The 16,184-nt window shown below is 46.7% G+C and overlaps 2 protein-coding genes across 5 annotated transcripts in view; both read right to left on the reverse strand.

Annotated features, from left to right (window-relative positions):
- The window catches only part of VSTM4 (V-set and transmembrane domain containing 4), a 98,929-nt gene that overhangs the window by 79,126 nt on the left and 3,619 nt on the right, over positions 1-16,184 (reverse strand). For all 4 annotated transcript variants that reach the window (XR_014307511.1, XR_014307512.1, XM_082718829.1 and 1 more), the window contains exon 2: positions 11,520-11,918. Coding sequence is in view for 2 of the 4 variants with exons in the window: in XM_082718829.1 (XP_082574955.1) it covers positions 11,520-11,918 (399 nt within the window). In the remaining 2 variants the exon portion in view is untranslated. The remainder of the gene's footprint in view (positions 1-11,519; positions 11,919-16,184) is intronic.
- Positions 4,220-16,184, reverse strand: part of TMEM273 (transmembrane protein 273) — an 84,292-nt gene continuing 72,327 nt past the window's right edge. Inside the window, exon 5 of the mRNA XM_082718837.1 lies at positions 4,220-4,230. The gene's annotated coding sequence lies outside the window, so the exon portion shown is untranslated. The remainder of the gene's footprint in view (positions 4,231-16,184) is intronic.

The following is a 16,184-nucleotide window of genomic DNA, read 5'->3' on the forward strand; positions in this document are numbered from 1 at the left end:
TCCAGATGGCGAGGCTGGGCCCAGAGAAGGGGATCAGACCTCCCCACCCATTCCTCTCTTTAAGGTAGGCACAGCGATAACGGGCTCGTAACCCGGGGCTTAATACATGTGTGTTCAGTTTGATTTCAGTCTCTTCAATTCTTCCAAGACCATGGCAGTCGGAGTGAGGGTAGGCACACTGAAGAATTGTTTCAAGCGTAGTTTAAATTACACTCCTGTTGTCAATTTGTCCCCTTTGAGGATCTGGACCTGTTGACACTTTCAACATCTTGATATGTGCTTGCTTAATTAAGCAGTAACACTAAATGTTTAGTAAATCTCACTCCTAATTATCTGCTCCGTGTCTCCAGTGAAAAAGGAATTATTTAATTTCTTCCCCTGAAACTTGAAATATGGGTTCCCTGGGGTAGTACTTTCAGATCCAATTATTAAATTCCCTCTAACATTTTGGGGTTAAGTAGTCAAATAAGAAATTGTAATTTCATCTTTGCCCCCAAACACTTTTAGGGTAACAGAGTTTTCCATTTGCTTTGTTCACTCCCTACATTTAAAGCTTATTTATATAATCTTGAGTCACATAGCCATTTGGCTTATTAAAATATGTTGTTTGGGGTCAGACTGAGATACTGATTAAATTGCAGGAGACAGCCTTTGCAAATTGCTTCTATTATTAGCGTTTTCACTGTTAATGAAGACATCTCCATCTGAAAGTATGCAGATTCATTTTGGCTCAGAGTATCAGTCCGCCTCTGAGTCTGTGGGTGGCAGGACTGGGCTGAAAAGCCATCCAGGGTAACTTTTTATGAGGTCTGGGGAATTAAATTTGCTGTCCCTTAAGACCTCACCGGGCAGCTTCATCTCCCCATTGGGTAGAACCCCCAAACTTCTACTCATACTCTTTTATTTCCATTCTGATCAGTTGTTTGGCCAACTGCAACATTTTTAAATCATAGTGCTGGGTACAAGGCACTCAGGACTCCACCTCCCTGCTATCCCTGGGGTCGGGCAGGACCTTACCTTGTTCTTCACTTCATGGTGTCTCACCCACACTGAGGCCCGCATCTGCATCTCACCTGCTCATGATGAATGAGCAAGAAGATGTTACCTACACATGACTGTCATTGGAGCAGAAGACACAAGGCTCACAGGGCCCCTGGGGATCGAGGTGACTGCAGCTGGTCCTCACCTAGACACTGTGCTTCTCTGAATATCCCACATACTGACCTTCTGAGGCTCCGGGCAGAAAGCTACTGTACTTTCTCCCTCCAGTGCTGCCTTCTACTAAGAATATTCTGCTTTGTCTAGACGGCCAATGGGCTGGTCTGGAGGTGTTTGAATCAACACCGACCCAACTAGCTCTTTCTGTTGCCCCAAATGTTGACTCCATCCCATCCCTGCCTTTAGACATTCTCCCTCCTCCCCACCCCCCATGGTTTCAGCTGCCTGACTCAGAAATCAGTTCTCACTAGCCAGATCAGATAGGGACGTCAGCTCCTCATGCCTGTGTACTTACCAGACAGGGTGGCCTCCAGCCATCTTACTCTCACACCTAAATGCCTCCTATGGACCAGCTGGGCACCACCCTGCTCATACTACTGAGACAGACCTCTGCGTGCCATCCCAAGCTCTCTTTCTTGCCCACACCCAGCCGGTTACTAAAGACTTCCCATCTGACCTCTCCACGTCCCTCTGTTCCTCCTGCCAAATGTCATCCTCTATCATTCCAAGCCTGGGCAGCTACAGAAGGCTGCCTCCTCCTCCTCTAGTCTGGTTCCCAAATCCATGCCCTGACCAGCCAACACAGGGATCTGTCAGAAGATTCTAATACTTTCTGGGGTTGGTGATTCTTATCATTTAGAGGAGATTGAGAAGAACAGCCTACAAAATCAAGTGTAAATTCCTTAATATTCAGGACAAGCCCCTCCACCTTCAGCCCTGCCTGACTCCCCCAGTTATCCACAGCTGCCTCCTCTCCCCAGCTCAGACTCCAGACCCACAGTGATAGCGGGCCCACAGGCTAAGATGCCTCCCCCTCCCGTTTACCACTGCAGAAATGGCCCTGCCTTCTCCCCCATCCTTGGGGGCGCCCCCATGTGTTGAATGAATGCCCGGTGCACACCGTGCTTATTGCACATACATTACCCTCTAACATCCTGTTTGTGTATCAGCCACCCCTACAGACAGATCTACCATATGTGTCCCAAGTTTCCAGCAGGGCAGGGACTCAATAAAATGCCCACGGAGTGAAGGGATAAAGGAGCCCACACAGCGCCGCTGAGCACCGCAGCCCACGCGTGATTCCCCGAGGCAGTGTGTTCACTGAGACCTGCAAAGCTTCCTCCGCCGAACGGATCGCATCTCTGGAGGCCGCCGCTCATGTCCTCATCACACTCGCCCCTCTCCTCTAGTTTGAGTCGATCCTTCTGGAAATGAGGTTCCCCAAACGTTCTGTTGGAGTCCCCATTAGTCTCACCAGCGCAGCGCACACGACACAGCCGCCTACCTTCTCGGGGGCACCAGGCCAGTCTGCACGTGGACGGAAATCAGGCAGTGTCAGCCCTGCAGTGTGGCCCTGCAGACACGGGGCTCATTCGCGGCCCCTGTCACCAAGGTCCTTTCGCAGAGACAGCCTCTCGGCCTCTTGTGGACCATCCCACCATGCCGGGGCTGCGCTTTCCCCGCATGCATTGCTCTGCCGTTTTCCAAACGGAATCTCACGCTGTTACTTCCCGCCTGTATTTCTGACCTCTCCGGATTCGTTTTTATTATGTTTTTACTCCTCGCTGACATGAAAAACATTTCCCAATTTCGCATTTTCTGTAAAGTTCATTAGGGTGCTGTGTGTGCCTTTTTCAATGTCGTTGATTAAACGATTAAATGAAATCAGACCTAACATTGGCCCTCCTGATTTCCACTTAAAGCTTCTCCAAAGGGTTCCAGTTCCCTGTGTCACTTAGGACTTTTTGATCCGTTTTCTCTGCAGGCAGGTCTTAATGCACAACATTCCTTACCTTTCCTTCCACCTCCGTGTAATAAAAATAACACCATCAGGCTCATCTGATAGGCCAACTTCTCCAAAATAAACTGAGCATGGCTCCACGGTCCTCTAGAGGGTCATACATTTTCAATTTTCATTATTTGTCATTTCATTTTGTGCCACTCAGTACCCAACCCTACAGTCAGAAGCCCTCCCTCCCATGATCTCACACAGACATGATTTGCAGATAAGCCCCGATTTGTCAATTCCCTATTCTTCAAAATCCACACTTCTCCATCATGCTTTACTTACACGCACAGTTAAAACATAAAATGGCAAGTTGTGCTTTGCCTCAAATTCATACAACTTACATTTCTTAGCCACACATTCTCAGCGATGTCTCCGGGGGAAATTGCCATGACAAATCCTTGTGTTAGTGCAGATTTTTTCCCAATAACTTGCTATTTTTTTTTCAGCACATACACATACTCAAGGACTCACCCCAAATTGGGGGAAACTCAAAAAAATAGAGAGCAAAATAAATAAATAACACCGCAGATACTGGGATGCACTGGTTTGGTTTGGTCTTGGGCTTTTTGTTCCTTTTATTACTTGGTATGACATTTATAAAGCATTTTATAAGCACACGGATAGCAAGCCAGACTTTGTAAGGAGCCACCATGTCAGGGACACAGCAGGGATGTGACAGGTTGTGGTTTATGAACAAATCCCTGAACACCCCTTGTAAATGCATCCCTCCTCCCCTTCAGCAAATTAGATCAAAGCATAAGTGATATGGACTGATGTATGATCACACCCTTGACTCCACTATAACACATATAAACAATTTAAAGACGCTAGACTTCAATCAGCATTCATGAAAATTTAGTTGTGGTGCCACCATGATATCCAGGAGTTTCATGTATTCAACAAGCTGGCAAGTGAGCTTTCCCAGGAATGACCTTTCCAACCGGTAGGCCCACTAGCCATATTTCCATCCCTTTCCTCCTCAGAGGACAGCAACATGTGACCTTTTGTACGTGGTGATCACTCCCAGGTCAGAAAGAACTCCACCTAAGGAAAAATCTGATGTCCTGGAGAACACTAGAGGCTTTGAGACAGGAATTCTGAGGCACCTGCCTAGAAAAGCGTATGATGGGATGAAATTGCCCTAGAACCTAATCTCCTTACAACTGCGGTATTTCAAAACGAAAAGCTCTTTGAATATCCACCTGCCGGTTTGTTCATCTCTTCTCTGAGGCACGACTTATACAGACCAGGCACTTGCAGAAAACCTCAGCCCCCTCCGATAATCTCTTTCTCTGACCTACTTCGAAGGTTGCTGCATTGAATCGGGAAGCCAGAAGCCACAAACTTGAAACAAGCTCCAGGTTGCAACTTATAACAAGTTTGCTCCTACAAACACCAGACCAGACCAATCACAGCCACAGTGGACGCCAGCCCTGACCTTTTGATTTTTTCCTCTTGTTATAATGCTAAAAATCATGGCCAGGGATAGAGACTTAACATGCAAATAAAATGTTGCCAACTGCACCTGCGCACCCAAGTCCCTGCATTTCCCTACCTTTACGTGGGACATATATACATGACATCACTCCTTTCCTGCCCCAACTCCTTCAGATACTTGCCCAGCCCTTGCTCAGGGAGGAGTCTGGTATCCCTTTCACTAAGGCTGTCTCCCTCATGCCCAGGCCTGAGCTTGCAATAAAGGTTATCCACATCAACCTTGGCCTGTGTCTGCTTCTACCTGGGAGGGTCAGAGAATCCTAAAGTCAGTAACACGTTGGCTAAAAAAAAAAAAAAAAAATGAGTAGGAAAGTTGGCTTTTAAAACTTTAGGCTATCTCTGACAAGTTTCTAGGATGGATTTTATTATTATTATTATTATTTTATTTTTTTTTTTTTTAGATTTTATTTATTTATTTGACAGACAGAGATCGTAAGTAGACAGAGAGGCAGGCAGAGAGAGAGAGGAGGAAGCAGGCTCCCTGCTGAGCAGAGAGCCCGATGCGGGGCTCGATCCCAGGGTCCTGGGATCATGACCTGAGCCGAAGGCAGCGGCTTAACCACTGAGCCACCCAGGCGCCCCTATTATTATTATTATTAAGACTAATTTTTTTAGGGGCGCCTGGGTGGCTCAGTGGGTTGGGCCTCTGCCTTCCGATGGGGTCATGATCCCGGAGTCCTGGGATTGAGCCCCGCGTCAGGCTGTCTGCTCGGCGGGAGGGCCTGCTTCCCCCTCTCTCTGCCTCTGCCTGCCGCTCTGCCTACTTGCGATCTCTCTCTGTCAAATAAACAAATAAAATCTTAAGAAAAAAAAAAAAAGACTAATTTTTTTTAGAGCAGTTTTAGGTTCAGTGCAAAACTGAGGGGAGGGTACAGAGATCTCCCATACCTCCAGCCCCTACATACGCATAGCCTCCCCCACTGTGAACACCCCCACCAGAGGGATGCATTCGGTACAACAGATGAAACTACAATGACACGTCATTATGACCCAGAGTACATCATTTACCTTAGGGTTCGCTCTTGGTGTGGTATGTTCTACAGGTTTGGACCAATTAGTAATGACATGTGTCCACCATTATCGTATCATACAGAATGTTTTCATTGCTGTAAAAATTCTCTGGGTTCCACCTGTTCATCCCTCCCTCCCCAAACCTCTGGCAACCACGGATCTTTGTACTGTCTCCATAGTTTTGCCTTTTCCAGAACAACATATGTTTGGAATCACACAGTATGCAGCTTTTCAGACTGGCTTCATTCACTGCACAAAAAGCATTTCAGGTCCCTCCATGTCTTCATGGCTCGATAGCTCATTTCTTTAGAATGGATTTTTTAAAGTGTTTTAAGAAATTTAAAAAGGAAAAGGTAAATTACTAAGAGCCATTGGCAGGTCAATCCCACTTGCTTTTCTGATAGGTTTACTAGCGGGGATCAGGAAAAAGTCACAGACACCTCAAAGCTGGTTTTTCAGTAGAGAACTGACCATCCCTAGCAGTGGCCATGTGAGCTATACGGGAAAATATCAAGATAAAAGTCCAGATGGTAAAATTAAAATTCCTAGTGCTGTTAACAAAAAGAGTACAGGTAGATGACTCACTTCCCCCAAAGTCCTAGTCAATGCAATAAGGTGAGCTAAAACAGTGACTTATCAATTTGCAGACATTCTTGAGAAGCAACTGAAAAAGTCTATATTCAAAAAAAGTAAGTCACTATGTTGCCAAATGCAAGCCAACAATTTTTCTATACATCAGTAATAACCAATTTAAAAGAGAGGTGTGTGTGTGTGTGTGTGTGTGTGTGTGTGTACGCAAGAAAGGAGAAGGGATAGATCCTATTTACAAGTGTGAAATACCTAGAAATAAACATACTAAAAATATTCCAGACTCATGTTAAGATATCTTTTACTGAAAGACTTAAAAAAAAAAAAACCCACCCTGCATGCATGACGGAATATACTAGTTCTGTGGATAGGAACATTTAAAATCATAAAGACATTGGGCATCTGAGTAGCTAAGTAGGTTCAGCATCAGACTTCTGATTTTGGCTTAGGTCATGATCTCAGGTCTTAAGCCCCACACTGGGCTCTACACTGGGAGTGGAACCTGATTAAGATTCTCTCTCTTTCTCCCTCCCCTTTGCCCCCCCCTTTCTAAAAAAAAAATGAAAAAGAAAAAATCATAAAGACCATGCCAAAGTAATTTATAAAGTCAATTAAATTCCAATAAAATCAAACCCCAACATAATTGCTACAAAAATATGTAAGATCAGCTGATGGAAAAACTAAATGAGACTAGGGAAAACATTTATTTAAAAAAATAATGAGACTTGCCCTATTCTCTAATAATTAAAATAGTGCTTTATCTGTGAGTAAGGAGTTTGCATTTAAATATAGGAATTTTGCTCATGACATCGTAGCATTTCAAAACAGGGAAATTTTATCTGTTCAATAGATAATGTAGGGACAAAAAGACAGCCATTTGGAAACAAAAAGTTAGTTAATTATTCCACAAATAGTTAATTATACAAAAATGGATTTCAGGGATGCCTGGGTGGCTCATTCATTGAGCATGTGCCTTCCACTCAGCTCATGATCCCAGGGTCCCGGGATCAAGCTCCGCATCGGGCTCCCTGCTCAGTGGGAAGCCTGCTTCTCCCTCTCACATTCTCCCTGCTTGTGTTCCCTCTCTCGCTGTCTCTCTGACAAATAAATAAAATCTTTCAAAAAAATGGATTCCAGGGGCGCCTGGGTGGCTCATTGGGTTAAGCCGCTGCCTTCGGCTCAGGTCATGATCTCAGGGTCCTGGGATCAAGTCCCACATCGGGCTCTCTGCTCAGCAGGGAGCCTGCTTCCCGCTCTCTCTCTCTCTCTGCCAGTCTCTCTACCTACCTGTGATCTCTCTCTGTCAAATAAATAAATAAAATCTTTAAAAAAAAATGGATTCTAAAGAGATAAAGGAGTAAAACTTTCTTTTAATCCTTTAAAAATATTAAAGAAAATTACAGAAAATACTTTTGTCAGCATTGGTGGGAAATACCTTCCCAGATAATATATGAAATCAAGGTACCATGTGCAATTTATTGAATAAATTATATCTCAGTTAAAAAAAAAAAAAACCTGAAAATAGGAATACTGTAAAGGGAAAAAGAAACCTGGTAAATTTGACAAAATAAATATCTTGAAAATGTAAAATATCCATGTGGTTGAAAAAAATAAAGTGTAAAGATAAGTAACAAATAGGAAGAAAATTTTGTACCATACATAACAGCTAAAGAATTAATGATCAGAAAAATATATATATGTATGAAAAAGACAGCAAACAAGTGAAAAATAGGCAAAGGTTAGGGACAGGCAATTGACAGAAAACTTTTTTTAAAGGTTTATGTATTTATTTTTAAAGAGAGAAACAGAGAGAGTGAGAGAGAGCACAAGTGGAAGGGACACAGAGAGAGGGAGAAAGAGAATCCCAAGCAGACTCCATGCTGAGCGCAGAGCCCACAACCTGAGACAAACAAGGGGCTCAACCCCATAACCTGAGACAAAACCAAGAGTCAGGCACTTAACTGGCTGTGGCACCAGGAGCCCCAACAGAAGAAATTTTCTTAAACAGTCAATAAACATATGATGAGATGTTCAACCTCACTAATAATTGAATACAATAATTAAAATTAAATTGTATTGAATATAATAATGGAAATTAAAACAACAATGAAATATTCTTTTTCCCATTACCAGGATAAATAATGAAAAAGATTAATAATATCCATCGATAATGAGGCTTCAGGGAAATAGACCCTATCATGCAATGATGGTCAGAGTATAAATTTGTAAAATCTTTTTGGAGAGCATATGGGCATTGTCTATTAAAAATTTAAATATGCATGGCCTTAGGCCTAGCAATTCTCTTTCCAGGAATTCAAGACACACTTGAAAATGTGTAGAAGGATGTTCACTGAAGCACTTGTTATGTTAATGAAAAATTGGGCGTTTCTGAGATTTCATCACTAGAGGGATGATGGCATACAGTTTGGTGTTGTCTGACTATGTAATACCACTTACAAAAAAGAGCACAAATAACATCATCAGCAATACTTATAAGGCATGAATTGTGGTGTCATTGGAATATATGTGTGGGGGCAGGCACGAATGCCCACAGAAGAGGGACCTGATGGAGGCAGACCACACCATGGACAATGATTACCTCTGGGGACAGCAGTGCCCCTGAGGATGTTAGGATGTAATCTCAGTGGGCTAGCATGCACAAAGAGGAGGAAGGATAGACAAGCGCCTCGAACGAGATGTACAATTGGAATACGCCAAGGAAAAAGAGATGACTTCTCCCAGAGAAGGTGACATTATCGACCAAGTCTTGCCTCCCTCATGTACTGGTAGCAACAAGTGCTATCAAAGGGCATTTCATTCATTCACAAGCCAACCTCCTTTTGCAACAGTGAGATGAGAAGACATGGCATGTCAACCATTCTTCCTGGGACTTTACAGTGGAAGACCAGCAATTTTATCTCACATTGAGAACAATGCAAGAAAGAGAGTGTGACAGTCCGCGGTCAAGGGCAGGGGACAGGGGTAGTGTTAAAAGCATTCCCGAGGGGTACTTGGGTGGCTCAGTGGATTAAGCCTCTAATTTCAGCTCAGGGTCCTGGGATCAAGCCCCACATCGGGTTCTCTGCTCAGCAGGGAGCCTGCTTCCCCCACCCCCTGCCTGCTTCTCTGCCTACTTGTGATGACTCTGCCAAATAAATAAATAAAAGTATTTCCAAGAAAATTGTCCTGCTCCTGTGAATGGCTTAAGAAGCCTTCAGGAAGGAGAGCAAAGTGAGTTCCTTAGAACAGAGGGACTCCGGAGCCCAGAGGAGGAAAGGCGCTCACTCCAAAAACACTTGTGAGAATTGTTATTCAGTGTTATAGCCCAAAAGTATTTGCCCACAGGACTTTTTATTGTGTTTGTTTTTCTTCTGGTTTTCCATATAACAATTATTAATATGAAGTGAAGATTTAAGAAAATAAAGCTCCTGGAAATGAGCAAGGAAAAGGGCCTGGGGAAATAGTGCCCCGGGAAGTTGGAGCCAGGGGCCTCTTCCCTGCCTTGGGCCTTGGGGAGAAGGACAGTGAGCCAAGCTTCCGCACTCTCCCCCCAGCCTGGGACAGACATGTTCCAACCTAAACAAGCCAGTCTGCTTTCAGGCCATTTATGTAGAGTCATCTTTTCTTAACCTTCCTGGTGTAGTCCCCTTGAAGCCTATGTGGAATATTCTAGAAGGTATGATCATCACTTTCTAAGGTTTCCGATCGTCCCGTTGAAAAACCACAGCCTTTCCCAGAGGCTGAGACAGTGTGAGAAGCAGGAGGCTCTGAGTTAGGGCAGAGGCAGCCCGGGAGGTCCAGCTCTGCTGTGAGATTAGAACCACTTCCAGGGCCTGTGGGGGACGCGCGTGAGACCGACAGAGAGACAAGGGAAAGAGGAAGTGAAGGGAAGGGGAAGGAGGAGGGGAAGAAAGAATCAGAAATGGGAGGTCCAGGAGATGGAAAGAAAAAGGAGAGGAAGAAGAAAAAAGAGGTTCAGAGAGTGGGAACAGGAAGGAGGGAGAGAGGAAGGGGCTTGGGGGAGAGGGGAGAAGGAGGACATTTCGAGTGAAACCTTATGAACCACCTCAGGTTTGGGGAGCAAGTACCTAAGTAAATGTTCTAGAAGGAACCCATCTTCACTCCACGAAAGCAGATCCACATTAAATGTGAAAAGTGCAGATGACAGCACTTGAAGGTAAGGAACTTCTCATCTATTCTAATTGGCACAGAGACCTTACTACCAAGAGATGTAGTGTACAGTTCCAGAATATACTGTGACATAAACATAAAAAGGACACGTATAAAATCTTATGTTTCAGAGCCAAGTGATATTCAGAGTGAATTCCCTCCTTGGCCCTTGGTTATCTGATGCATTTTTCTGTTTTCTGTGCCAAAAGATATATTTATACGAATAGTCATTTGTTTTCTTGAATGAATTTGCTTAGGGAGAAAAAATACACATTTCAGATAATGCATCATTCCCTGCTTAAGAACATTATAATGAGGAAACTCCAAAGGCAAATAAAGTTGTACTAACCACTCTCTCCATAAATTATCTGCTTTAACACATCCCTTATTCATACAGGATATTAAAAATACTTCTTCTTCCATTAAAAAAAAAAAAAAACCTTCACAACTGAGTTTTATCCTTTCAAAAAAAAAAAGCTTATCAAAGCCACATCACTAATGCCTTTACTATTATATTACATGTATATAATAAAATTAGATTCTTTCTCACACTTGAGACCATCAGCTTTAGTTTGTGATCCTCTTAATCCTGTACCAGACCAAATTCAAGTTCAAAGCAATCAAAAATGTAATATTTAGCACACCATAACTAGTCTTACTAAAACAGTAGAACATTTGTGATAAAATAATGATAACCTTCAAATGTGGGGCTTGGTAGATAAGATGTTCCAGAACACAGACGATACCTCCTATCTTTCTCCAGGAAGAGTGGGCTACCTCTGGTCCTTTGCCCACTTTTGGATGAATTTCTCAGTGAGATGTTGCCAGGGACTTGGATCTGTTCCTCTGGGCAACAGATCAGAGCCACCAGCATGCCCTGCTCCCAGGCCTGGAAACTGACATCAGGATTTCCCGACGCAGGCCTCCCACTCCAGCCCGAACAACCAAGGCCACACGGATCTGAGCTGGAAGCAAAGCACACACACAGCCAGTCCAATCTTTTAGACATAAAGGTTTTGCCCAGGGCCATGTTGGGCAGGATGGGGCCAGGCACTTGCTAGCCCCAGTGTCCAAAAAAAGATCTGTCCTCATCCCCAAGCCTAGCTCACGTGGCTGTGGCCCACAGAGGCCAGGAAGATGCATTCTAGCCCAGCAGAGCCATCTGGGGGCCCCTATCTCACCAATTAGAGGAAGGACCACTGATCTGTGCCCCCCTTGTCTCCCCAAAGAGCAGAGGGGCCCTTACCTCTCATTTCCGTCGCTGAGGAACCGTTGGACCAGGCGGTCCACTTATTCCTGTGCTTGCTGATTTCCTGGACTTTGCAGACGTAATGCCCTTGATCTGCTGGCCGGAGGGTCAAAACAGAGAGCGTGTAGAGTGCCCCGCGCCTCTCCTCCAGGAGGCACAGCCTCTGCCGGAAGGCACTACGGCTGTAATTCCCGTAGTACTGCACCACCCGGAGTTTGGTCATCTTAACCATCAAGGCTTCCTGGGCATTGGGGCGTGCGAAGAACCAGCGCACGGCCAGCAAGCTGTCCTTTCGTCTCTTCTGGGAGACATGGCAGAGAAGAGTGGCATTTTCCCCCTCCAGGTAGTCAACCACAGGCCCCGGGGACACGGTGACATTGAGGGCCCCACACACCTCTGCAGAGAAAAAAGGAAGATGATGAGCATGAACGCCGCCTTTCTCTGGAAAGGACACACTGTCCGTCTTTTCTCCAGGAGCCATCTGTATGGCCAGAGGGGCAGGCCACCCTGATCCCCTCCACGCTCCCTCTGTGCCTTTGTGGTGGACAGGAGGAGCCCTTCTGGAGCATGGCAGGGACAGGGGGTTTCTGTGGGCTTCCACAACCTCATCCATGGGACAGTCCCACCACATGAAAAGCCCCCGACCACTTGGCCCAGCCATAGTTGAAAATGTTCTTCAATTAGTTGGTGACATTCAACACTTGGGAAATCTCACATAAAGATTTGGGGTTTGGGAATCCCTCAAACATTTCCAGCGCACATCCCATCCACCAGCCTGCCTCCCAGGGTCCACTTCCGATAAGTTTCATCGCCTGCCTGAGACAGCAATGCTGTGGGTCCAGGAGCTGCCCTTCCAAGTCCCTTGCCCTGTCTCAGTGATTTCCACTGTAACCAAGGCAGAGCATCAGTGCTGGTCAGGCAGACATTGAACTAGGACCAAAGAGCTGGAACAGCAGAGGTTTCTCGGTGTCTTACTCTAAGTCTTTTGTAGACTTAGGGTCCACGGTCTCAGAGCTACAGTGTAGGAACAAAGAATGAAGGAACCCAGGAACAGGGAGGAGGGAAAGAACCCCCCAGCAACTCAGAAGATGCTCCAAAATTCCAGACCTGTCTACTCCTTCCTTGTTTTTTGCTTTAGATCCACTCCAATGTCTGCCCCTCCTGAATTGCCCTTCTGCCCCCCAAGGTGATTTTGGAGGGAGCCACCCCAACACCCACCCCATGCAGCCAGACCAGCAGACCTCACACAGAGGCCTCCCCCCGGAAGACTCACTACATGGTGACAACAGGGACTGAGCCGTGTGGCCATCCTGCCTTGGAGCTCACCGCTGGAGCCATCAGCTGGCAGGTGGAACCCAGAGGATGCACAGAACCTGACGGCCAGTGCGTCTTTACCCCGGGTCCCCCATCCTCCCTCTGCACTGCCAGCTGCCGAACCCCTGCCTGCCCCACCACACCAGCAGGGGGCCCTGGGGTCATCTTGAGCCACAGCTCTCAGCCCCAAATGTCACCTCTGATCACATGAAGGGGCTTGGGCCCTGATGTGAGGGTCAGCAAAAGCTTTGAACTCTGGCCAACGCTGCAGGTGAGCAAGGAGGAAGGATGAAAAACTGATCAGGAAAGTCCGGAACCTTCCACTGAGAAGAGGCCGTGAGTCAACAAGGTGAGGCCCTGTGTCTGTCTGGGTGGGAAAGGCTCCCAAGAAAAATATTCTTCACAGTAGAAGTCCAGGCAACAATCTCATCCTCCTAAATGGCTTCCACTGTTGAGTTCATAAATTGCATATGTTCAGAGAGAGGACGGAAGCGTCCATTTCCTCTCATTTTCTTTCCCAGCTCTCAGAAACCAGGCCCACCAGGACACTCCAGCACAGTCCAAGGTCCATCCTTAATCACCTCCATTAAGTACCTCTTGCCACGTAAGGTAACCTTCACAGGTTCTAGGAGTTAGGACACAGACCTCGTCGGGGGCCATCATTCAGTTTTCCCACATCCTGATAATCTCTTGTTACCTTGAAAAACAGACGGTTATAAACTCACAAGAAAAAGGTTGGTGCTGGGCTGGACTGTCCTTGTGGAAAAGAATGAGACTGTCTCTGTCTACGGCCACAAACGACAAAGCCAGCCCTGGGACATACTTGGGGAACAAAGAGCATCAGCAACTAAGGCAAGTGCGGGTTCTCTAGTAACTATCTTCCTGTGACAGAAAGTGCTCATGTAGGACAAAAGAAGAGGAAATGCTCTCGCTGTCTCCCCTGCATCTCTTGTATCTGCCCTACACTGAGCCCAGACATGGTATTAAATTAGTCCAAGTCCCTCCAGACTGCTAAGGCCCTGTCTGACGTCCCCATGGGCCACAGCAGGGACACCAGGCTGACCCACTCCAGCAGCTGCCCCGGGGATCGGGGATCGGCAGACAGAGAGCAGCAGAGAGCTAGTGGCAGCTGGCTTCCAGAACTAAAGCCCAGCTTTACCCACCCCCAAGGGCCCCCACTGGAGTCAAGCAGAGAACTGGGGAAGGCAGGAAATTGAAACAAGATGGGTGGGATGAGCGAGCCCAGACCCCACACCCCAGTCTCCTCCCATTAACGCTGGGTGAAGGAGGGATTATTTATAGTGACTGAAACCAGGAGAATGTGCCAAGTGCTCTGTCCCCATGGGAGGCCAGATTCCATCCTGGAGGCAAATGAGTAACCCTTCCACTTCTGCAGCTCAGACCAGGAGTCAGGAGCTCCCTGGAAAGCCAGTGGATGAACCGTCTGCCTAAAAGGACCCCTCCTTTTCTCTTTACCAAGGCACCTCTCCACCTTCATTTAGCCCTATATCCTCTTACAAATGGGCCAAGCAGGCTTCTCCCAGCAAAGTGCAAAGACCCTAATGTGCTCCCGAATTCATAGTTGGAAGCCCAAATCCCTACTCCTCAGAATGTGACTGTCTTTGAAGATAAGAGCTTTCTAGGGGTGATTAAGTTAAAATGAAGCTATTAGAGAGAGCCTTAATCCAACATGCACGATGTCCTTATAAGAAGAACTCTGGACACGGACACGTGGACGCACAGAAGTCTGCCCATGTGAGGACAGAGGGAGCACATGGCCATCTGCAAGCCAAATAGGGAGCCTCAAGAGAAACCAACCCTCCCGACACCTTGAACTCACACTTCAGGCCTCCAGGACTGCAGGGAACAAATATATGAGGTTCGTGGCACTTTGTTCTGACAGCCCTAGCAAGCCATACAACGTTGTTGATAGGAAGGCTCGTTTTGGCCACACGCCTGTCACCAACCAATATTTACACCCACTGTCAGCCCAAAAGCATGAGTTACTGAAATTCAGGGCCAAGGGCCCCTCAGAGGCGTAAAGCTTTGCAAGAGAACACAGGCTCTCAGTTGTCTCCAGGCCTGCGGTGAGCCTTCCTTGAAAGCCAGGTGGTCCCAGGAGCACCCTTTCTTTGGCACTGGAGATGGCTAGTTGAAACCCAGCAAATAGCTCCTGTGCAGGCCTGAGTCGGGAGGGGGAAAACTGCCTAGCAGATGCCTAGCAGATGCCAGCTGAACTAGATATTTAGTTAAATACTAGAAAAGACAGCATCACTCGGCATCTGCCTCACTGCAGCCATCACCCCTTCAACCCCCCCCCCCCATGCTCAGCAGAGAACACAGCAGGTGGGAGCCAGGAGGGTAGGAAGCAAGGGCAACACCAACCAACGTATGGAGTCGGGCTGGCCAGAAGGCAGTGCCCGTGGGAGTCCAGGCCTTTCTCTTCTGGATCTGTCTGAATGACAGAGCATACACCCACCCTGCAGGGCAGAGGGGCAAGCCAAGCAAACAAGAACCAAGCCAGCTCAAGAAGGGAGGATGAGTGTCACCCTCCAAGCAGGGCGGTCTCCCCTCCCCTGGCCTAGGATGGAGAATTGTCAAAAACTCTCACCCAGAGAAGAACTGAATTTCTTGCTTTGTGACCCTGCATTGCAGGGAACTGAGATGGGAGGTAGATTCCCCACCCTCCCCCCTGCCACCCCACACCCCACCCTGCCCCAGGCTCCTCTGTGCCCAGGGTTCCCACTTCCTCCAGCTTCTGTCCCAGCCTACGCTTTGTTCACTTAATCACTCAACAAATACTTCCTGAGCAACAGCCTTGAGCCAGTCACTGCACAAAGAAGACAGCATTCCTAACCTCATGAACCTGAGGGTCCAGTGGGCAAGACAGATGATGCCAGGGAAAAACGATACAGGAGGAACGACAAACAGTGCCACATGGTACAGAGAAAAGTTGCAAGGCTTTTAAAAATCAGGGCAAGGTCCCGATCTAGACTGTGGGGTCAGGGAAGAAGGAGACTCTTGGGAAGTGACTGTGAGCTAAATGCTGAGGTGGGGTTAATGACATAAAATTCAAGAGAGCAGAGGAACCTGTGTGGTTCAGTGAGTTAAGCATGTGCATTCGGCTCAGATCATGATCCCAAGTTTCTGGGATCTTGCCCCACATCCAGCTGCCTGCTTCTCCCTCTCCCTCTGCCTGCCACTCCCCCTACTTGTGCGTGCTCTCTCTCTCTCTCCTTGTCATATAAATAAGTAAATAAATAATTTTTTTTTTTAATTCAGGAGAATAGAAAGGAGTGACCTTCCTGGGAGAGAGGGAGTGCCACCTGTGCAAAGACCCTGAGGCAC

Source organism: Mustela nivalis, assembly GCF_964662115.1.
Source record: "Mustela nivalis genome assembly, chromosome: 2".
NCBI lineage: Eukaryota > Metazoa > Chordata > Mammalia > Carnivora > Mustelidae > Mustela > Mustela nivalis.